The sequence below is a fragment of the Molothrus ater genome, chromosome 1, assembly GCF_012460135.2.
Source record: "Molothrus ater isolate BHLD 08-10-18 breed brown headed cowbird chromosome 1, BPBGC_Mater_1.1, whole genome shotgun sequence".
Lineage (NCBI taxonomy): Eukaryota > Metazoa > Chordata > Aves > Passeriformes > Icteridae > Molothrus > Molothrus ater.
The window spans coordinates 36,330,909-36,355,498 of record NC_050478.2 but is presented as its reverse complement, the minus strand read 5'-3'; the positions used below and the strand labels follow the sequence as shown (position 1 = coordinate 36,355,498).

Below are 24,590 nucleotides of genomic sequence, written 5' to 3'. Positions count from 1 at the left end.
AAGAAGAAAAACTGAAGTTTCTTTCCTCTGGGAAAGAAGACAAGGAGTGTTTAGCAAGGGTATCAGTTCCAAGCATAAACATTTCACCAAACTATAGCTGCACCAGGAATCAGAATAAACCCAGACAAGGCTCCTTGAAGCAGTCTGCCTTTCAGCACTGGATTCATGAACTGAAAGCATATGATCTGTGATTGTATCTAGGAGTTAAATTCTTTTTCCCAAACATATTGGAAATAAAAGCAATTAGGGCCAGTGGTCTCCCAGAAGCACTGTGGAGTGGTTTGTTACCCTCACAGGACCAGGAAAATCATCCCACATAGTGCTTTGGCTGTGGGGTGTCCTGGCTATATTGTGACACCCCTGCAACACTCTCAGAGCCTGCCAGCCTAGTCTCTTCCATGTCTACTCCCTGTACTTCTTCACAATATTCCTGCATGTCTTGTCAACATCATGGACTATTAACTTTGTAAACTTGTCTTACACTGGTGTGTTTATATCCTATAGAGATTAACAGTTACAAGTGATAAACAGCACAAGAGAGACAGAGACACCACCAACCTTCACAGCCTCTACACTTGTAGCAAATTTATGAGTTTGGGTATGCCCAAATCAGCCAGCAGATGATCCACATGAAGGCAGGAGAAAAAAAAACCACCACAATTCTTGCTGATGTGGAAAATCCCAGCAGGCTGTGCCAGAAAATGGATTCTCTGGTCCATCATAGAACACCCCCTGAGGAATATCTCCAGAGTCCATACACTGCTCAGGGCTTCAGAGGAGGGCAGCAAAATAAAACCCAAGAGCATATCTGGTTATTTCTAAAGGGAAAAGTTAGCAGGGGCTCCTACATCTGATTGTCCCCCAGGTATCCATTTACCCATGAAAATGGCTTTGTTTCAGAAACTGCAGAGCAGATGAGTTATATCACTCCTCTTGTAAACTGTCAAACACTTAACTTCAAGGATATTATTTCTTCCTCTTGGGCTGATTTTTTCTGACTTCATCACCCAGCTATTGGCTCGTGTAGCATTTTTAATAACAAAGTTGAAAATCCTCATTTAACTTGCCTATATGCAGCGATAATCTCTCAGCACTGTCTTCGCTTAGTAGAACACTACATTTTATTTTATGTGAGTTACTTTTTAGACCAGATCATTTTTGTGGTCTTCCTTTAAATTCTTCAGGATTTTCGTATGTCTTTTCAAGTGGGTTAATTGTATCAGGACATGCTGTACCAGCACTGGGCCCAGGAAAGTGGATACTGAGCACAGGGAAGGTCATCTCTCTACTCTCCTGTGGCATTGCTCTTTTTAAACATTTGTAATGCAGCATCACATTAGGGCTCTCTGATACAGTGATAGTTTGAGGTGATAATATGTTATGACCTTTAAAATTTAGTGAATCACAGCTTTCTAAACAGAGGCATTTATCCTGTGGGTAAAATCAGGAAATGTTTATTTCCGCCTGTGTTCCTTGTATTTGACAATATTAAAATTCACTTCTTGCCATTTGGCATTTTAGCTGAATAATTCAGGTAACTCTGATGTACTCAGTTTTCTTCTGCCCTTCTAACTGTAGATATAACCATCATATATTTAATGGTTGTCTAAACTGTTGATAAAAACGTGCAAATATATAAAAGTTGGGGAGTCTTACAGAACTAATTCTTTTAGCAAAGAGTTAGACAACATTTCTGTGAATTATGAATACGTCAGTCAAGCAGTCGGGCCTGCCTTTTAAATTTCATTGAGTGCTTATTCTTAAAAACCTCCCTTTTTTTAGATTGATGCTGTAAACCTGCCTTTTCAGACATTATTACTCAACCAATAGTCTTTTTCTTGTAGGATGCATTGCATTTGCAGGTCACGTTATAACAAAACAATGTTAATTCGGGTTTATAAAAATGCATATCCAGTGATCATTTGCCACAAAATTATCACAATATCAAACAATTACAGAATATTCTTCTCATGGTTTATAATGAGACAGTTGAGGATTTTTTGGCTGTCTTTTCTCAGGTTCTTTCCCTTACGAGGGATATCCAGATGACAGTCAGATGCAGTTACTTCATTACCGAGATGATGTGTGGTAGCTGAGAAATTATCAAAATAACCATAAAATTATCTATGCTGTTTTGAGTATGAGGGACAGAATGGCAGTTTTTATTTTGTTCATATTTTCAGAGATGCTTTCATTAAATGTTTATCTCCTTCTGTAAATAAACCCCACAGTCTACAACATGGCAACGACATAATTAACTGCTTGTAATATCAGGGCATGTTACCATGGCAATGAATGATGGTTCTGAAATATTGCTACTTAGTGCTATGGGTAGAAATTAGAAATAGGGGGTTCATTATTAAAATGGAGGAAAGTCATTTTGTGATCTTGTTCTCCATCTTAGGGTTGTGCATTAAAAGAGCTTTACTTTTCTTCCCTCTCTCCCTTAATCACTGGAGTACTGCTCAGGGGAAATTCCTTTTAACACCTCCAAGGACAAATGTCAAAATTTAGGTATGTAAAATGGCAATACAGGGAAGTAGATTTTACTGTTTCTCCCACCTATTTTCACAAGTTTGTCATAGCTTTCAAAAAAAACAAATCCAGTGTGCAATTTTTCCATTATTGAAATGAAGATACATCCAAACTTGTAAACCTGTCAAGTGGCTTTGTTCACAAAATAAATGCAGAATATTACTCAGCTCATAGTGGAAAAGGATAGTTGCCATAGCTATCACTGCTCCAGCATCATCACAGATACACTTTCTTGATGTTACTTTTTCACAAGCACTAGCCTTTTTCAGGAAATAATATTGTCATTGGTGATTTCAGAAATATGGTAATATTCTTAAGCATTTTTCTTTCTGGGAGATACTCTACTGTTAGTGCACATAAATTCCTCAAGGCTCAATAATTCAGAAAGCTATAATACACCATTTAAGTATTACAATTTTATTACCTGTCATAATGTTACTTCTTTTTTGAAGAATTTTGATTGTTTCCTCCTTTCTTGCACTATGTGAAAATAAAAGCATCAAGCTAGCAAGTGCATTCAGAAAAAGATTTTTTTCCTGGTAACTGGTAAATGTGACATCTGTACGATGTCTTAGAGTAGATAATAAAAAACATGTCTAAGAGACATGCACACAAACAGCACTCAGAGGGCCTTATAGTATCTGCTGGAAGATTCCTCCCTTGTCCTTCACATTGGACATGGGAATGAGTTTGATGTGTTTTTTCAACATGTCTGGAGTGTCTCAAAGAACAATCAGGCTACATCCCAGGCTCAAGCCTGTTAGATGGCAGTTCAGGTGACACCAGCTAATGACACTGTCATCTGACACCATCTGCTATTCTAATATCTTTAGGGTTTGGACCATGTCCACACTGGCACACAATTAAAGTGCAGCTTCTTAACAAAAAAGTGAATTAAAGCCCTGGAGAAGTATCAGCCCTCCCCCTCCATAGGCAAGTACCAGTATGAGAGATTGTGGAGGTTCTATATTAACTTGCCAGTTTTGCTCCAGAAAGAAAAGTGCTGAATTTCAAAGTGCTGTCTCTTTATATAGGACAGGAACCAATCCATCACCGCTATCTCAGACAGAAGAACCTACCATTTGTTTCCAACATGATTTTGGACCTCCAAGTGTGGGAAAGTTTACCAAGTAATTACACAAGTAGCACAGGAAGTCCTTCCATGAGAAGCAATTTAAAGGAACATTGGTTCAGTATTAACTTGGATATGGAGATCTTTATATAGAAACTATTTTTTTTGATAGGCAATTTATTAGGTTATAAAAGTAGAGAAACTAAGGTCATTCCCCACTTGCTTTTGCTTAAGGGCAGCACCATGTAAATGCAGAAGGTTGCTTCCCCAGCTAGCTGAAATTCAGAAGCAATTTAGCTGCTTTCCTTCTTCACAGAGCCTCAGCTAATAAACCCTGTGGATTCATACCAGTTCTGCAGAGTTAGCTCACAGGGTTCTGCACAACACCCTAGAAATATGTGCAAAGGTACCCAATTATACCGAGGAAACATAAGTCTGCCTGGTTGTATTAATTTCACCTTCATACTGTTACTGCTTAACTTGAACCAGCTGCCAGAGGGAGATTCAGGTGTGTCTCAGAAATATGTTGCTCAATATCCAGGTCTTTAAATCACTTCTTGTCTTGGAGGCAACATCACAAAAACCTCTTCGGTCTGACCCACATCTAGTAAAGCATCATGGCTTCACTAAGCCAAAGCAAATAAATCCTTCTCTGAGCTTCCCATCCAGGGCTGTTGGCTTTTGCTAGTGGTGCATTTTCCAATTTCACTCCTGCTATCTGTAATATGTTGCTATGTCCTTCACCAGTATTCCAGTACATCTTTGCCCCTCCATTGTGGATTATGGAAGGGACGTGGAAAACAGGAAGTTTTCATCTCCCATCCTTCTAAACACCACCAGCATCCTGCCTTTGGGATGGCATGTCAGCTTTCAGCTTTCATAGGTAGCCTGTAAAAAACTGCATGTATTTACAAAATGCCCAGAAATTATGGTATCATGGTAGCAAGAAAAATGAAAACCAATCTTTTGAGAGTTCTTTGGATGGGATCACAGGACATCCCTGCCACAAACATCAAATAGTGCTGGCACTTGTATATTCACTAGCACTTCCTGACATCTTCCAGAGAAATATTATTTGGAAGACTTATTAAAAACAGTTCAAAGCCACCTTTTCACTGTGATTATTGCAAGCACCATGAGCAAGGAAGAATAAAATACTAAAATAAAGAAATAAAAATTTACAGGATATAGCTGCTAATATAATTTTAGTTGTGTGAATAGCACTTTTAAAGGTTTAATTAGACTGATTTATTTCCTTCGTCTTTTATCAGTCAGTGCAATTGTTATAAGGATGCATTTTATTTTAAGGATCATTTACAATGGGGAAAGGAGAGGAGGAAGTTGATTTAATGCTCAGTATTTAGGGATTGACATACTGCCCAATATAGATCTGGACACAGTGCTTGTTAAATGTATGCAAGATAGTACTATGTGTCATGTGATGAGATGAAAGGTTATGACATTTTTGTAGGGATAAAATGAAATGGAAATTATTTTGCTGCCCTGTGCTGAAATGAAATACTTCAGCATTTGTTGAGGAAGTAAATGCATTAAATGAGTTCTCTTATGCTTGGGACATAAATAAAATAATCCATGGTTTATAAATCCAGTGTGATTAGAAATGCTATCAGTATAAAAGGCCACATCAAACACAGGCCCATGAGTCTAAGGGATTGCTGTATTTGGTTCAGAATAATGGTGTAAAATAACCTACAAAAACAGCATATAAAGAAAGAACATTAGCAAATTTATTAAATCAAATGTAGGAATGCTTACTGGGAAATAAGTATTTGTTGCATAGCATAGTATACAACAAATATTTGTTGTACAGACTTACTTTCAGACTGTCACTTCTGGTCATTTTACAGATACATATATATATATATATATATATATATGTTTGGTTGGGTTTTTTTTACATATGAAGAATAAAAGTGTAATTCTTCATGTTCCATGGATTTTAACCACCTTTTTGTCACTTAAGGGTAGCTTTTAAGGTCAGAAACAACTGGTTCAACTCAGAGCAAGCCTCCTTTCTTTCTATAACAACTGTGCCAGTCCTGAAAGTGCAGCTGTGGTAGGCACCTACAGATGCTTTCATCCCAGTAGTCTGACTGAAAAGGAGATTAAAATAATGAAGCTTACACAGCCCCTCATTACCCAGTTAACAGCTTTCCTTGCAACTTTCAGTGAATTCCTGTTGCTTCCTCCCTGCTGCTCAGTGAGCATCTCTCTTATACTGAAGTACACTGACAATCCACCCTCTCCTCTCCTCTCCTCTCCTCTCCTCTCCTCTCCTCTCCTCTCCTCTCCTCTCCTCTCCTCTCCTCTCCTCTCCTCTCCTCTCCTCTCCTCTCCTCTCCTCTCCTCTCCTCTCCTCTCCTCTCCTCTCCTCTCCTCTCCTCTCCTCTCCTCTCCTCTCCTCTCCTCTCCTCTCCTCTCCTCTCCTCCCTTCTCCTCCCCTCTCCTCTCCTCCCCTCTGCTCCACTCCCCTCCCCTTAGGCAGTGGTTTCTCTTCCAGTTCCAGCTTTAAGGAAGTAAAACCTTAGCAGAAGCAAAATTGTTGTAGAACTAAATTGTTAGTTTCCCCATTATTTGCATAAATATACAGATATAAGGTATATGTTAAGCATAATCTGCTTACTGTGTGTAAATTAAAGTTCACAGCTAAGAATTGATTGTGTCTTTGAGCAAGAGATGGACAAAATTACTTCATGACCCTACCAATCTCCTTCTTTGTACATCTGTGCCCTACTTTGGGTTGATGATTGGTAACTTTTACTACTGTTTCTCTGATGCCACAAGCATTACCACACTTCAAATATTGATGAAGTGTTGGTGCTCTGCACAACACGTGAATCAGAAGTATAAATACATCACTTATATTCAACACTGTATAAATCATTATATTCAAATAAATGACATGAAGAATGCAGTGTTTCACAGATAATTTCAGATTTTTAGGATCTTAAGTTCTTTAAGACTCAAATGTTGCTAAGTGGTGTTTTTAATATAATGTGTGATTGTTACTAGAAGTGTTGGCATTCACAGTGAGGTAAATGAAAGTCTACTTAGCAGTGTTGCCTTCATCAACACTTAGATCACAAACACTATTGTTTTAGAAGGGAATTTAACTCCTCTCATTTGTATTTTTAATGCTGGAAGGAAAATGCAGTAGTTGGAAACATCCTGAGTTGCATTATTAAACAGCAATATCACTATGCCATACAACATAGTCTTTCCAGAAAGGCCACAAACCAGTGTTAAGGTGTAGAGTTCATTTTTGTGCTCATCAGACCAAGTTCAGGTAGGAAAGCAGTATTTATTGTGAAAAGAGAGAAGGATTGATTATCAGAAGCTTAAGTCCCAGTCTGTCCTCCTAGCCCCTTAATGTTCTTGAAAAGGCAGTCTTGCTGTCACTAGTATATTGTGCAGGGAGTGTTGGAAACATTTTCTGTAAACCCTGATTTCATAAAGACAATCATACAACAGTACTGGAATATGAGTCTGGAGAGTTGGCTGCGCCTTCACATATATAGGAACACTTTTGGCTTTTCTGTTTTGGAAAATGAAGAGGTGTAGTAATACCCTCAGTTCTCTCCTTGCTCCTGCCTATGATGGAAGTGAGATGGTACTTTTGCATTCTGAGTTTGAGCTCTCTTCTCAGTAGTGAAAACAAGGGTGAAAAAAGTCAATTTAACATGATTCTGGCCCTGTTGCTTGTTCACAAGTCATTGATCAGGAGCTAGTAGTAGAAAAGCAGAGTTCATAATGTAGCTTGCCACTATTTCGAGTTAGCTCCTCTCAGCAGGAGTCATCTTCCTGCAAAGGCCCCACGGAGACCAGCTTAAAATAGAAATCATTAGGAGGGAGATGTGCTGCAAAAGCAGCAGTGAGAAAAAACAAAACCTCAGAGAAGTTTGGTTTTCTCCACATCCATCTGATTTTACGTCAAGTGTGCTTTGTGCCTTCATCTGGCAGGGTGTTTGTCTCCCACCTCCTCAGTGGAAGAGGTGCAGATTTGTCTTCTGGATGGATGGGCATGAAGAGATGCCTGGGGGACCTTGTCTACAGCAGACAAGTTTTCCCATTCATTTAGTGCAGCTCCGGTTGCGTGGCTGGGTTTCTTGCAAAATCTGTGTTGAATGCCAGCAAAATTTTCAGTGAAAGTTACTTTATTTAATAAGCCTCTAAAACAATTATGCCAAGGCTAACAGCTTTTCCACATTCAGAGAGGAATGTTTTGAATAGCCCCTTTCCCTGGCCTGGGAACTCAGAAGTGACTGCTCACACCATCATGGAATATAGAGCATTTCAATTGTCAGAGAGCATAAACTTTATCTAATTTTCCTGCTGGAAGCTGCTATGGATGTTTTTCCTCTTTCATTGCTATAGATAGCATGTCTTCAGTTTAAAATTTAGCAATTAATTTAGGGGAAGAGAATAGAAATTGTGATTTTGTAAAGTACTTCTACACGGAGTGTGCATGTAAAGTGATTCACAGTTGGCCATAACTGTAAGAGCAAGAAATAAAAAATATATTTCATCTTAATTTTTAGCTGTTTCAACTGTTGCTAACGAATTCACTACCTGCCACAATTTTTCTCCACATTTTTCTCCACAATTTTTCTCCACATTTTTTATACAAGAACATGAATGCAATCATTTGCATCTTCCTGCTCTGTAGTTGTAGTTGGATTTAAAGTATATCAAGGCAGCTGATCAGAGTCTCACTCAGGAAGTAATTATTGATTTACTGGTCTGGTATCTATCAAACTTAAACAGGTCTGCTCATTGAAGAATAAGTACCCAAAATTAATTCTAATCCATTATATAAGGCATTCACATCCTTTGAGATGTGAATCTGGTTTGAGGGCATCCATCAAAGTGGATAATGTTGCTGACTTCTGAAGAGAACAACTGGTTGAACAGCTCTGGTATTTCTGAGGCTTAGTCAGGCTCACAGTCAGGGTATGACAGTTCATTTGTGATAGTCAGACGTTTGTTAGCACTATTTTGAAACAAATCCAGAGTCTTGTAATGGCAGTCTGCTATCTCGTACATCTCACAGCAGTGCTCTGACCACCAGGTGAGAAGTTGCAAAATTCACTTTTTGTTTTCCTCTACTAAGAACTTCATTGAATAAAGAAATATTGTCTTTTTCTGCAGAAAACATTTGGCATCAGCTAAATGAAATCTTGAAAGAAACAAAAAAAAAAAAAAACAAACAAGGCAGTCAGGAATATTTGACCTTAACATTAGCTTACTCTGTACAATAGGATTTTGATAACTTTTGAATAACAACAGCTATCCCAACAGATAGATATTTATAGCACAGAATCAAACTGGACTCAGTTTTGAATAATATAGAAATCACATAATCTCTTTGTTTGATTCATTGTATCAATGGGGTTTTTTTTAAAGGTAGGAAGATGTTTTCACTTCCAAATTGATATCTGCAGGGTTTTTTTAAATATAGTTACTTTTTTATTAAAAAAAAAAAAAAACAGCTGTGAGGCAGAGATATATAGCAAAATATAAGGAAAAAAATCAATATGTGTCAAATTCATTCATATACATGAAGCACTTCTCTCAGCAATAACATCTTCTATGAAGGTAGAATAATTAAATTATACATCTCAGCTTAAAGTAAAAGTCCTTCAGCTGAGTAATATTATATCAATATATATATCAATATAGCACTCTTGAAATAGTATCTTTTAAAGTATTTCCAGTTGCAGGGGTACCTTTTGATCTCAGCAACTGACTGCCCTATGAGGCCCCCCCAGCAGTGGGAAAACCCTGGATGAGAGTCCCCCAGTGAGGATGCCGTGCCCTGGCACAGCCATTCACAGGAGAGCAGCTGCAGAGCACAAGCCAACTTCGTGCCATCCCTCCTTTCTTCCCACCTCTCTTTCCAGTCCACGTGGATGTCAAAGGGGGGGGTCCCAGCAGAAGGATGTGATCAAGGAGGCACTCATGCAAAATCACATTGCCTGTATGCTTCACTCATCTAAGGATAATTTTTCGTAATTCCTCCCTACTCACTAGCCAGGGAAGAAGAATGAACAGTGGTAAATTCGGGTTCCACTTATTTGAAAGTTAAAAAACTTTGCATTCAAAAGAGATGAGGGCAGTAGATTAGAAGCCTTATGCAGTTCAAGGACATATTTAAGAAACGGATTCATTGCCAATTCCACAAGGAATTCTGCCTTCCTTTCTGTTTCATTGCATGAGAGAAGGACATCCCAATTTATGCCTTTATGCCTCAGTTGCTACTTATTGGCTGTATTTCCTACCTTTTAGCTCCTAATCTTTTTTCCTCTGAAACAAATATTAAAATCTGGCATTAATCTTGCTAAAGTAAATATGTGATGATACAAACATTTCTATTAATTTTTACTGCTGGGTAACTATCATATTCTATTAATAATTTTTTTTTAATTTCTCAATGTACTGGCTCATCAAGCACGGTTTCAGCTGGGTTTTACAGTGATGATAAATTATTTTCCTTATATTTTTAAAGACTGATTCACAAATCATCTCTAAAGGTCAGTAATAATAGTATTTCCACATTATGTGGAATACCTTTCAGCTTTTGTTTTCTTGCTCTTGTCCTCCCAGTTTTTTATATTTTCTCCATTTCGTCTTCAGCAGGTTGGAGGTTTGCTTTGAATTATTTTCTTGGTCCATCTGCTTAGTTCATGTGCATGCCCTAGTTTTTTAGTGTATGGATTAATTTATGTGGGGATCATACACTATGGAATACTTTCCTTTCTAATGCTGAGAAATGGAAAAGAGAGTTGAATTCAGTGATTCAGGCTGTGGTCAGGCTTGGCTATCCTGCCTGTGAAGGCTTTGGACTTCTGATGTTTCAAATTATGGACCTTTTAAAAAAAGGAAATCCTGCATTCTTTGAAACAGTGGAAAACAGAATGTAAGTTATTCTTTTATAAAAAAATATTAATATATTTTACTTACCAAAATGAGGAAATAGATAATTTAGATATAAAATAAAAAAGCAAGTAAAATGTTGCAATAATTATGGATTTTCTCAATTCAAGATGCTACATATTTGCAGAAAGATCTGGTTTTTTATTATTTCTGGCCTTCATAATGCAGTGTCTTTCTCATGTAAAATTGTTCAATTGTACAACAATTTGACAATTGTACAACATTGCTGCAGGACATTGCCACTGTAGTATAGTAAATAAAGTGTGCTAAATAATGTGAGCATAGATCTCCTTGTTCAGGCAGGCTGCTTATGCAAAGCTGAGTTATGGTACCTTCACTGATACTCTTGACCTTGATCACATCACCTTGACTTTTGTCAGCTGCTGCCTTTCATGGTTCTAGACTCTTTCATTCCTTCTGTGTCTCAGATTGCTTTTTAGCGGTTCATTTAGTACTTAGGCGTGGTTCCTTTCTCCTCTTCGCCCTTTCTATTCCTCCTTTATACCCATTACTGATCTCTGGCCCTGACTCAATTTCAAACTTGTGTTTATACACGAGTTTTAAATCTACCTCTCCACTTCTAATCTTTCTTCTTATTCTGTCTCCCACATCTCATTATATTGCTATTTATTCTGTAAACACAAAACTCATACCAAATTACTCGATGCTTTTACTTGAAACTTCATATTGTGTCAGAGTTGGCAGTGTCATCATATTTGTCCTTGTCAGGATCATCTGTTAACAGCAGTTATGGCTTTTCACTGATTTGGGCCCTGAAGATGCAGGATGTTGTTAAAGACAAACAAATGCAGTGCAGGTGTGGATTAATTGTACAAAGCTCTAATTGTGAAGTGCCTGGGATGCACTCATGAGCGGCAAAGCATTCCTCCCAAATGAGTGTCCCTGAGGGCTTTGGGCTCAGTCTGTGTCTGTAAGACAGGAGTGGCACAAAGGAGTGTCCTGTCATTTTCAGTTGACAGATACCATCTCATTCTGCCAGTCTGTCTCTAGGAATCTTTACTGTTTTCTTAAAGAGTCAGAAAGCAGGAGGTGGGAGGCCAGAGAATGAAGTGAGTCTGCAGAGTTACTGGAGTTGTAGTTTCTCTGGGCTGTGTTGGAGTGTGGAATTGCCTGGGGTCATCTTCCTGCAAACCCTCCGTACCAGAGTAGTGAAATGTGTTCTTGAAGGACCATGCTGTGGGTATGGAAGGCAAGAGTCTCCCAAAGTGTTGGTACTGCACTGCTCCTTCTGTCAAATAAGTTTTGCTCAGCCCTGAGTCTTTTACCTAAAAGAAGAGAACAGGAGGGGAATGAAACTTTTTGTAGTCCTTCTATAAAGAAGAGTATTGTAGCATCTGCAGTGGCCAGGAATCAAGATGAAGATTGCTGTGCTTCTACCTAAACCTTTCCGTGAGATGCAGCAGATTTCTCTGGTTTTGAATGTTTTCCAAAGCGTTTTTAAGTTCAAAACTGTATGTAACACAGAGGCTGGTGTGATCTTCTAGGGACCAGTAGTAGCCTGAGTTCCTTGGTGCACGGGGGCAACAGAAGTCCTGCAGAGGCAGAGCATTGCTGGAGGCTTCCTGGCAGCAGTGCCAGGCTCAGGCTGGCCTCACCTCTGCAGATAATAAGGTTGTCAATCTCTAGGTTTGGATTCAGAATTGTGTTTGCAGGTCACAGGAGTTTGTTTTGAAAGCATCAGTCAGCAGTAAGGAACAGCACGTTTGAGTTTATTTAGGATGTTTTCTCTCTTTATCTTTCTTTTGATGTTACAGGAAATATTCAGGAAGTCATTTTGCAAGAACGCTTGGAAAAAGAAGATGAAATTCTGGTTTCTTTGGCTGGTTTGAAACAGGTATTACTATTGCATAGCTTAACCTTCTTGTGCCCTTCAGAGCTATTAATCCTTTCTCCTTTTTTTCTCCTATTTATTCTTTTTGTATACTGCTGTTTTGTCTTCTTGTAGCTGTTTTACTGGCGCATCAAACCTTGTGGTGTATTTTTATTTGTAACAATAAAACTCAGCTATAAAGAGTTCAAACAATTTGCACAGTATTTGCTCCTGTGGAAGTTTTGGAGGCCTCAGATCAAAACTAAAGAAGTGCAACACCAAGTGCTGGACTTAAGCCATGCTATCATTTTTCTTAATGCCAAATGTACTTGCTAGACAACAATTATGCCTGTGTCCCCATTATTTCATAGTGACAACACTTGAATATCATTGAATTAAAGAAATACATAAAAGGAGAATGCTGCTGAGCATCTGTAGCTCTGATTATACTGCCCTCTGCTCCCTCAAAATACATTTTATGAAGAGCAATGTGACATATGTTAAACCTATAATGAGGCAGGGAGTAATCTTAACAGTTTTATTCTCTTTAGATTTCCTGCATAGTTGTTCTCCAAACTCTAACAGAAACCACATTTCACTGTTATTCCTATCTTTAGCCAATATAGGTATGAATATTGACTTGCTTCCTATCTTTTCAAAGCAAATATTTTGGGGAAATGGTGTATGAAAGCAGTCTGCACAGAGCTTGTAGAAAATGTAGAGTTCCTCCCAGTTTTTAACTTATATCCTTTTCTTTCCTATTCAACAACAGATCAAGGATATCCTGAAAGGTTCATTGCGTTTCAACCAGAGCCAGCTGGAAGCTGAAGAAAATGAGCAAATCACTATTGCTGATGATCATTACTGTTCCAATAATCAGAACAAGGGGGCAGGTGATGTCCTAAAGGGACCTGTCATGACAAAGCAACAGTTCATCTCAGGACAACAGGTAAAATAAAAACATCTCAAGCAGGCCATTGATGGCCTTGGATTTTTTGGAGATTTCCTCTAGCATGTCCAGACATTACGTGGGACACACCAGCATTCCTGGTCTATATGGAGAGTGGGTTAAAAGTATATCTCTAGCTACTGCCCTGCTCTGATTAATTATTTTTATTGTAGCCTTATGCTCCACACACAGATATTTAAGTCTAAGTGTTAGGCATTTGAGGGGAGTTCTTTAACACTGTTGAATCACAGAATCACAGATTAATTTCCTACAAAAAAACCTAAAAATTGCAGGTAAATGTTCCCATACCAAATGTTCCCACATTATTATTCTCATTGTCCTTGTCCTCCAGGATCCCATTATGTAAGAGCTGATTAACTGCATTGCAGTGTATTCATGGCCTGTGCCAAAAAGGAAATAGCAAGGAGGTTGCTTTTACCTTCTACTTCATTGTATTGACTTTCTCCTTGAATCTGTAAACAATGTTTTCACATACAAAGCATACAGTCATAGGACAGGTTCATAGACAAAGGGCCCTCTCTGTCTAAGACTCAGTCCAACCCAAACGTGATCTTAAAAATAAGTACTTTTGTGCCTGCTCATTTCTATGTTGGAGTTCTATGAAGTCTGCCACCCTGATGCTGATACTCACACTCATAAATCAGTGGCAGCATTATCACCTCAAAGTCTAACTGAGTCTGCAGTCAGTTCAGTTTTGACAAGTTTACTTAGGAACTACAGGAAATATTTATTCATTTTCAAGTAATGACACAGGGTCATTTTGATTTATTACACACAATCCCCCTGAGTTAGAACGCTCTATGTTAAAAATATATATTTTAATTGTATTTTGGTATTAGAGGCAATACAGAGATTTATTTTTTATACTCAGTAATGGTGAAGAGCAAAGCTTTCCTAGAGAGTTTTTATTTCTTACTTAGCTGTTGTCATTACAATCACTACTTTCTGCCATAATAAAGGCACAGGTTAAATTGATACAGCATATTGGACTTGTCGTCGTATAATGGTCTCCTATTTTTGCCCTTGATCTCCTAGCTTTTTCTATGAAGTGCCTTTTTTTTTCTTTCCAAAATGGTAAATAATGTTTTTTTGATGATTTTTTACTTCTAGAAACTAGAAGGTAGAATGCCATATAACATGGCAGCAAAGCTGTGTGTGGTGTAGGTGTGAGAGCAGACCCTACTGATGCTGGAGAAGCCCTTACTCAGAGGCTGGTCTAAACCATGTATCATGGATGTGCTGGGACTCCTTGGGTATTGAGAGTGGAGCAGCTGAAGCCTGCTCTGCACAGATTTCTCTCCAGTGCAGATTTTCAGAGTGATGTACAATGAGGTCTGGGCTTATCCCAGTGTGTAGTCAGGGTATATACATGCAGCCCCAGGAACTGGGTGACATCCATGGCTCCCACAATTTCAAGGCTGCTCATAAGTCAACTATGAGAACGTGAGTAGAGGTTGTACAAGCTGAGCTGCTGCAGAGCATTAATGAGGCATTAGCACTGCATGGTTTATGTTTGGAGGTGCAGCACATCCATATGGATTAGCCTCCTCTCCTCTTATCTTCGGGAGCTTCCAATTATGATAATGAGCAACAGCACCTCTGATGGAAAGAAAAAGATTAGTGTTAGAAATGGTACTCCAGGAGGACTGGTGGTATCCTTAGTTGACTGGGGATAGTTTGCCTGTCTGACTAACCAGTCCCTAGTTAGTCTGTGCTGTTTCCAAGCCCTTCGTCTTTAGCTACCATGCATAAAATCAAACAAAAAGAGGAGAGCTTTGGACCCCTTTTCATAAAATACAGGACAATAAAACTGTGGAATAGTGGACTGTGATATTAGACTGTTAATTGGTGGGCTCAGTTGTTGGCCCAAACCAGACCACAGCCTGGTTTTTAGCTCTGCTGAAGAAAGGGAGGCTGCACTGATGCCCTGGGTCATGCTGGGAGTACTCACAGAGAGCTGCAGGGGGATTAAAAAACAACCACTTCTAGCTATTTTAATGCATTTCTTGCTAAATAAATTTCTACTCTATTTGCATTTTCTGTGACTTTGGTAATGCCTGTAATTCTATTTGGTGTGATTTGTACTGTAGAGATTAGTCTTTGCTGGAGTTATAGGGTTATTTTCTAGGACAGATGAAACAATTACAGGTGTAGCTATTCTATAAACGAGATTAAAATCTGGTCTTTTGAGCCTGGTTGTTATTTAAGTATAAATTATTTATCATCTTAGCTTTTTTTAAAAGTGTTCTTCCTCTTTTTTGTATCAAAATCCCTTTCTGCAAAATGAGGATAAGGATATAGCCCTTCTTTAGAAAGGAAAGCTGCAAAATTAAAAATGCAAAAAAAAATAAGATAAAGGCTAAAAAGAATCAAGCATTTTTTGGAATGTTTGGCTTTGGTAGCAGCATGCAGTTGACAAACAGAAGGCTTCTGTTGCTAAATAATGAATGATAATTAACACATTATCTTGCCTTTATGTCTGTTCAAAGAAGGAAGCAAAATGAGCTGCTGTTCTTCTAAGCTTTCTTGATTTGTATCCTTGCAGTTAGTTTTAACTCATTCACAGTGTGAAGGCAAATGAAATAAGCCTGGTCCTAGTAGCTGATATTCATCAGGAAAAATTGTTTGGAGAAGCCATATGGCAACGGGCGTAAGGTTGTTAACTTTCAAAGCTACTGGAAGTATAATTCTGTCATTTTTCATTTATTCAGTAGTGGCAGCAGATGGGAGAAAACATGCTTCACGTCAGCGTGAGTTTCCTGAAACAGAAACAGGCAAAAGAAAAAGGAAGGAGGTATTTACCTCTGGAAATACCAGTTCCAAAATACCAGTGTATGCTAGAGATAGGCAAACATTTACAGGCAGCTCTTTATAGGATTTTGGAGTCAATATCTCTGCTTTGCTGCTTCTCTGTTACTTCAGTGAGCAATAGGTCTCCTTAGCCAAACCAAAAAGTGTGGGTGGCGTGAAGAGTAGTGTTGGGAAGCTCAACAGTAACAACGAGAAATTGGGATGAGTGGTTTTCTTTCCTTTATTAAAGAGCAGGATGCTTTTTCAACTGCTACTAGAACACACTCTTGAAAGCAGAATTTAGGAAACTGGGGAGTGCCAGAAACAAAAATACTGATCTTGCTGGGCGAGTGTTTCACTAAGTAAGATCTGTGTCACCCTACATAAAGTGGAGGTGTGAGGGCTATTAGGACTAAAATAAAGGATTCTTGATAGTTTGGAATAATAAAGTGTATTATTTTGAAAAATGAGGCAGTACTGCATTCCCTGAGAGCTTTTAAATAGTGTGGAAAGTGGCCAGGTGAATTATGTGGCAGTGGTTGTTTAGAGGAATGTATATTTCTGTTGTACACCGCAAGGGAATGGGAACAAAGTTCTGAAATTTTGACTATGGCATTTAGAGCTCCCAAAAAAGTATCAGTACAGGCTGGAGGATGAGGGATTAAGAACAGCCCTTCTTGAGAAGGACTGGGAATACTAGTGGATGAGAGGCTGGACATTTCCCAAATGAGCACTCGAGCCCAGAAATCCAGCTGTACCCTGGGCTGCATGCAAAGCAGTGTGGCCAGCAGATCAAGGGTGGTGATGCTGCCCCCTCTGCTCCCCTCTGGTGAGACCCCACCTGGAGCATTGCATCCAGCTCTGGGATCCCCAGCACAGAAAGGACATGGGCCTGTTGGAGCAAGTCCAGAGCAGTGTGACAAAGATCATTAGAGGGCTGGAACCCCTATCCTATGAAGACAGCCTGAGAGAGTTGGTGATTTTCAGCCTGGAGAAGAGAAGGCTCCAGGGAGACCTAGTTGTGGCTGTTCAGTACTGAAAGGGAGGCTTAAAACAGAGATGGAGACAAATTTCTTAGCAGGGCCTGCTGCAATAGGACAAGGGGCAATGATTTTTAACTAAAAGAGGGTTGGTTTAGATTAGATCTAAGGAAGAAATTTTTTAATGATGAGGAGGGTGTGATACACTGGAACAGGTTTCCCAGAGAGGTGGTGGGTGCCCTATCCCTGAAAATATTGATGGTCCAGTTGGACAGGGCTCTCAGCAACCTGCTCTAGTTGAAGATGTCCCCATGCCTCGCCGTGGGAGTTGGACTATGTGACCTTTAAAGGTCTTTCAAACCCAAACTATTCTGTGATTCTGGAGCAGAGCCACGGTTGTGTGCTGCCTGTGTCCTCAGCCCCCTGGTGATGGCAGCTGACTCACTGACAGCTCATGAAGACAGCATTTCAAACAGACAAGATGAAAGCAAAAGGCTAATTACTAACAAATGATGCCTCAGCTCAGAAGTGTTTAAACAGTGAAGTGTCTCTCCTTGTAGGATAGAACTCTGTGGTTTTAACTTCATGGAAAATGCTTGAAGTTTTTGACATTTGAACTACTCTGGTTCTGCATGTATCAGGAGGGTTGGAGATCAATTTTGATAACACTCAGAAAATGCTAGTTGTTGATCTTTCTAAAACCAATCTGTTGGGTTTTGTATGAATTTTGTTAAGTCTTCTGTGAAAAAGGAGTTACTACCAAAAACAATAGATGTCAATTTTTATCCATGTGACAACTGTCTTAAATTGGAACAGGTAAAATTTTGGACTCAAGATACTTCCATTTGAATTATAAAGTAGTAAAATTAGTTCATTGCAAAACAGAATATTATATGTTATTAAATATTAGTAGTATTAATAATATAATATTATTATATCTGCATACTTGTAGATAGCACACAAAAATTATAAATTATGAGAAAGGATATTTCAGAATTTACTAGAAAGGGAGATATTTGAATCCTTATTAATATAAATTTGGGCACAATTCTGCATTTGAATATATTTCCCTATTCAGCTGATATTTGTCTTCATTGTCACTTCTAACAATTTGTAATGAGCATTCAAATGACAACCAAAGACTTCCAGCTCCCTCATTTCATCTTACAGTCATTCATAATCACAGGTGGGTTTTGCTTCCTGAGCTACAAGAACATTCTGATCTATAATCAGTAGTCAAAACAAGAAAATAATTTTCACCTATAATGATAAATTTTGCAAAACAAATTTTGCTGGTGGTCGTGGATTCTGTAACTGCAGTTGTGGCTTGCTGATACTTGTGGTACTCCAATTTTATATACCATGCTGTGGGTTTGCCTTTATCTCATACAGATTATTCCTGATTTTTCTTTTCTGTAACTGCTTTTTTGGGGGGCTTTTTTTGTTGTTTTTTTTGGGGTTTTGGGTTTTTTTTTGGTTTTTTTGTGGAAGGGTTACAGGTGAAGGGCTTGTATTGCCACAAATGTGGCCATACACATTTCCCTCTACTTTTCCTTTTTCTCAGTCATGCATTCATGTAATCAAATATATTGGTTTCGGGATGCTTCACCTCTTCAGGATGCTTGTACCTACAGGCTGTTTGGCAGGTTGCATTATTACTCTGAAAAAAACCTGTGTGGAAGCAACCAAGAAAGCAGTCATGTTCTTGCCAGAGGAACACAGCGCTAGACAGGAGCTGAATGCAGCTCTTGCAGCAGGAGACAAAGTGTGGTCCATTTGGGTTGCAAGCAAGCTAAAAGGCTGCCAGTTGTCAACAAGTGAGAAATCCCACTCTGCTGTGTATGGCAGTCTCCCTTTCTAATTACATATAGCTCTGACTGGAAAAGCTGGGATTCTGAGTGTGGCTAGTATAATGGAATATAAGATTGAGACTTCATAGTTTTCTGATGCACTGATCATGGTCTTGATCTACTACCGAAGTGCTCAGGAACACACATTTCCCAAGGTCTAACCAGACAGAATTGGGATTCCCAGACCCTCATTTTCTGGAAGAGTTAGGAAACAGTCAACAACACTAACCCTGGAAGCTCTGGCAGTCCTGATTTTTTTGAACCCAAACTGGTGCACACTAAACCATGTCTATGGGTGGTTCAGATTTCACAAGTCAGGGTTTTACTAGGAAATTTTATATCAAACCATTCTCCTGACAAGCTCCAAAATGCTATTGTACATGCAAACCAGCAAAAAAATTCTCAAAACTACTTCACTAAATACTACAGGAACCCACTGTGATTACTGAAATCTCCGCAGCTGTAATGTATGTGTTTGATGCTTGGCTGCTGTGGTCACCACTTGGATGCACTGTGATGATGAGACATGTAAGACTGTTAGAGCAAAAAAAGTATTTTTAGAGTGTTACATTTTATGTTTTTTTTAAATTAGTTCAGTTGGTCAGAGCATGGTGCTAATATGACATGGTTTTGGGTTCGATCTCTGTGGGGGCTATTCACTTAAGAGCTGGGCTCGATGATCCTTATGAGTCCCTTCCAGGTCAGAATATTCTGTGATTCTGTGAAATAACAAATGATGTCATCCAAAGTTAATACCAACTTTATTTTTCACTTTATTTAGTCATTGCCACTTCGGGATAATAATTATTCCTTTGTCCCATTCCCATATGTCTGACATGCTTCATAAGCCTTGTTATGTGATGATGCTAGTGCTCACTTCAAGTCTTTTCTGTGCCATTGTTTCACAGACTACAACTGATCCGAGCACTAGTGAGAGCAAGAGTGCTGATGACTATATTATGGTTTCCAAAGAAGAGGAGAGAAGTAGAAGTGCTGCTCCAGAGTCGGTGCAGCCCCTTCAGGCACACAAGGAGGCAGCAGTGAAGGCAGAAGCTCCGTCTCGTTCTTCTTTGATATTTTCCGACCCTCTGATGGGCTCCATTTCAGCCTCCTCCAGCAACCTGAGCTCCAGCCCTGATGATGACAGTAGTAATAACAGCAAAGATTCTGACTTTGCTATTGTCAGCCCACTGGACATCTAAGGAAACAGGTTGGGAGAGTTTGGGGAATCTGTCATTACAACTCAGCTCTAATTTCTGTGATTACATGGGTTGGATAGTTCTTTGGATTACAAGGACAGAAAATAGATAAAGGTAGCCCATTTCAGCTGCCAAAAGCCTAAATTAAAATAAAAAGGCAAACAAAAAAGACATAAATTTGCTACTTTTAAAAAATAATATATACATTTTAATAACTGCCTTAAATAAAGACCCAGTAAAACCCAGTTCTAATATACAGTTATTAGTAATTATGCTGTTACCCTACGTAGGAGCTTTGTTACTATAGAAGTGATGCTTTCCCAAAACATAGAGTAGTATATGCTTGGTACCATAATGGAAATGTGTGGATACCTGACATCAGACCTGATGCAGGAAAGACAGACTAGATTTAATATTGTCCTTTTACAAAATATGCTTGACTGGGTTTTCTGTGTAGGAAAGGGTACTGTTTCTTCAGAGACTGTGATTAGAAAAGTAGGGAATGAGTATCAAAAAGATTAAAAGCATCATCCTGGTAGGAAGTTTGTTCTCCCTTGAGGAATCCTAGTTTCTTCAATTTCATCCTGCAATAGCCTGAGGTGTGTTCAGGGCAGAGGTTTGTGTAGTTGTTCCTCAGTGCTTACTGGAGACTATGTGACAAGCTCCTTGAGAACGGAGACCTACACAACAGAGCCCTATTTGCCTTTCTCTACTTTTTCCCCTTGAGAGTTCCCAATTCACCTCTTTCCTTCTTTCTCTTCTACTTCCCTTAGCGTGATTTTTTTAATTTTGCTCAGACTACTGCAGTCAAAAAGTCAGTGCAAGGGAAATAACAGTATTTTATAATGTAGACCTGAGCTGGTTGAACTAAAGCTAGCCCGAGTATGATAACTTACCAGGGAAGGTTGCAAACTGAAATGAAATGTTCATAATTAAAAGCACTTTATGTCTCATTGCTATTATCTTCTATAGACTCTGTTTACATATATTGCTATATGATTTCCACATTTCTAATCACAAGAAACATAATGGTGCAGCAGCATTAACCAACAGAAAGTTTTTAATTAACTTTGTTACTTGTTCTTCTATGGAAAGTGTATTTTTTCCAATCAAGTCCATAATACATTTAATAACAGCTTTCTTTGAGTAGATAAGGGGGGCTTTCTGTACTCTCTGATCCCTGTAACCTCTGTTGGAATTCAGAAAACAACTAGGGATGAGTAGACCGCTCCTCTTGCAGGGCCTACACAGAGTTAGCTTGAGGAAGGAATGTTAATATGTCACTCTGTCACAGCAGCAAAAAAATGCATCATTTGCTTTTAAGATGCATATACATTATACCATGCAACAACTTCCTATTTGCATGGCAAAGCTTGTGTTTGTTCAAAGTTATGAAATTGTAGTTATTTGCTGCTTAGTCTGTAATTGTAAATGAAGTACTGTATCCCAAAGATGAGGTGACATGTAATTTGCTGGTCTTAGATTTTACAAGGTCTGTGTCAGTGACTGAACTGAAGAGTTAATTGTCATGTAATTACATGGTAGCTGCCATCCTTACAGGTTCAAAAGCCACCATGTAGTTCTTCAGAGATTATTTGTGCCTTGTAAAATGTTAAAATACTAGAATGTTATGAGTGGGCATAGCATCACACCTCTCTGCAACAGAGTTATACAAACAGTCAGGTGACTGTTTAGATGAAAGATCTTAAATGCATAACATTTTGGAGAGGTGTTTATTTTAAGCTTCATAAAAGATCACTTTGGAATTCAGCATGCATGCCTGTCTCCAGTTTATTTTATTACCCTGAGTTTGCATGAATACCAGGGGATGGGGTGGCTGGTTGATTTATTTAAGCCTTTCAAGCTTTTCTAGCTTTAACCTATACAGCAAGGCTTGTGGCACCATCAGCAAAGGGTGGCTGTTGAAGAAGTACCTGTGGAAAGAGGAAAGAAATATTCTGGGGACAGAGAGAAAAGTTTTATATTCTGTGATACATAAACATTCAAAGATTCCAGTAGCTTGGCAGGAGAAAATGTTTTTACTTCTTTTTTATTTTTTTAAGCATCAGTCTTTTGATTTCTATTCTAGTGGGTTGTTTCAGGGATCACATTGCTATTTTCTTGAACAGTCTCATTGCCAATGGAAGAGTGTGATTTGTACAGGTTTTTTATTTTTGTAAATTAGTTGTATCTTTAATGTTGCATATTTTAAAACAGTAGTTTATAAAGATTTGGGGAGTTTCTAAGAGGAACCAGTGAATACCAATAAACTGAATGCGTATCATGCCATGGGATATGATAAAAATCTCCAAAAGCAGAGAGACAATTATACCAATAAGATCAGAGTAACTCCAGTCAATGAATCTGGTTTGGTTGTACCATGTCCTTTCACATCTTAAATATGTTGTCTCTGATATTTGATCATAGTGCGGAGATAATGAAAAGTATTTTAGTATATTCGTTAAGTTAGAAACTTGTAAGTTAGAAAAAACATCAAATCATCCCCCTGTTTTGTGTTATGTTAAGAATATACTGAAAGAGAAATTGTCATTTAAAATACAAGATTATTCATTTTCTCTGGAAATGACCTGCTCCTAATGTTCATGGATAACAGTAATCAGATAGAAAAATTATTAGCATTGCAAATTGCTGACAAAAACTGATGCAGCGTTAAGATTGCCGATCTGAGACTGTTTTACTGTATTTACTTCATAAAGTAATAAATATTTATTACTTTAAGTCTCTTGCATGTCATGTCAGTTGTATGTTCTGCAGAAAGGCAGCATCATATTTTGACTGGGTATTGATTTAGTCGTGGAGCTTTGTATCTTTACTCTGGAAGACCATTTAGCCCGCTTTATTAAAGAAAGAATTAACAAACTTTTGGGTTGTGCTTGTGCTGTTTTCTCAAAAAAGAGGGAGAGCTTTTTGGCTAGAATACTGGAAGTATCATTTCTGAGAACTAGGATGATAAAAACTTTAAAACTATCTATATAAGCACAAAAACTGATTGTTACTTTAATCAGATTTTATGTATGTGATCCAGGGAATAAAACTGGATGTCATTTATCTCAACTAAACAATACAGAATATTTCCCGTTTTATGAAATGTCTTGTATCTGAAAATGAATCAGTATTTACCATGACATAACTTTTCTGTAATTTCATGAAGCTAAGTATAGTGTCATCATTGTGTCTCAATGACAGTGCCAGTATCTGTACAGTACATTTCTGAATCTCTATACTTGAATTCACATTCTTAACTCATGATTCTCCAGTATGTTCTCATTAAATGGCATAGAGGCAACTATTTTAAAGATTACATTTCAGATTTAAGGTGTACTTGTGCCTGGCAGTTACAACGTCATCTGTTCAAATACATCCTAACATGAACAGATTTTCAAATTCTTGGTGTCAGCGCTTAAATAATACTTTTCATTTTGTGCTGCATGCGTTGGTCTAGAATGAATGATTCTAATGATTTATTAGACTTGAAAAGGTGCAATTTCATAAAATAAACTTCATTTGGCTACAGAATAGTAATTACACTGTCTTGTAATCTGTGCTGTTCTTTTGAGAGTGATTATATACAGTCTGTGCATAATGTTTGCCGTGTCCCCAGTCTGCTAGACTCTGGCTTTAGTAGCTAAATTTAGAGATGAAAAAGCATGAAAAAAGGTCATCAGAGTAACAGCAGTTTGAAGCATGCACACAGGCAACTTGATTTCCTGCTTCTCACAACTTACTTAACCACTGAAATGGTAAGGGAGGTTTTAGGTATGTGGGAGGATCCTGCAAGAGGCAAAGTGCACAACCCTAGAACAGACAATGAGCTGGAAGGGTTGCAGCTTGAGACTGAAACTATGGGTTCTTAAGGGCAGGAACCATCTTTTTCTCTGATGTTGTACAACACAAACACTGTCAAAATTAGAATAACAATAATAATATCATTATTTCACCACATCTTGCTCTTTCAAACTGCAAGCTAGATTTAATCCAATAACAGTAACTCAGATGATAACAGTAGTGTGGGAGCAGCAGAATCTGGTCCTACACTGCTGAAATAAGTGCAGAAAAGGAACACTCATTTAAATAAATTAATTAAAACCAAAGAAACCTCACACCAGAAACAGGACTATAATATTGCCAAATACAAAAAAAAATGTATTTCTTTCTAGATATATACAAATTATAAGAGGTATTTTCCAAACTGTGCTTCAGATAGCATTTATGTAACTTGTTTGACTATGCCAGGAAGGTTTGTGCAAACCTATCTTTGTTTTTAACTTGTAAAAGCCTGGCTGATGCCAGGATATGGGAACTATTAAAATATATCAGCTGCAGAGAGAAGACATTGTGGTTCCATTTTCTGTGAATGGTAAGAATTTGATCCTTCAAATCCCGCTGAT

General features: G+C 38.3%; 1 protein-coding gene across 6 annotated transcripts in view; it reads left to right on the top strand.

Moving 5' to 3' along the window:
• TBC1D5 (TBC1 domain family member 5) overlaps window positions 1-23,729 on the top strand; it is a 318,136-nt gene extending 294,407 nt beyond the window's left edge. For all 6 annotated transcript variants that reach the window (XM_054514222.1, XM_036401348.2, XM_036401369.2 and 3 more), the window contains 3 exons: window positions 12,337-12,416; window positions 13,165-13,341; window positions 19,891-23,729. In XM_054514222.1, coding sequence (XP_054370197.1) covers window positions 12,337-12,416; window positions 13,165-13,341; window positions 19,891-20,184 — 551 coding nt within the window. In that variant the 3' untranslated portion in view covers window positions 20,185-23,729. The remainder of the gene's footprint in view (window positions 1-12,336; window positions 12,417-13,164; window positions 13,342-19,890) is intronic.
• Window positions 23,730-24,590: the final 861 nt, after the last annotated feature.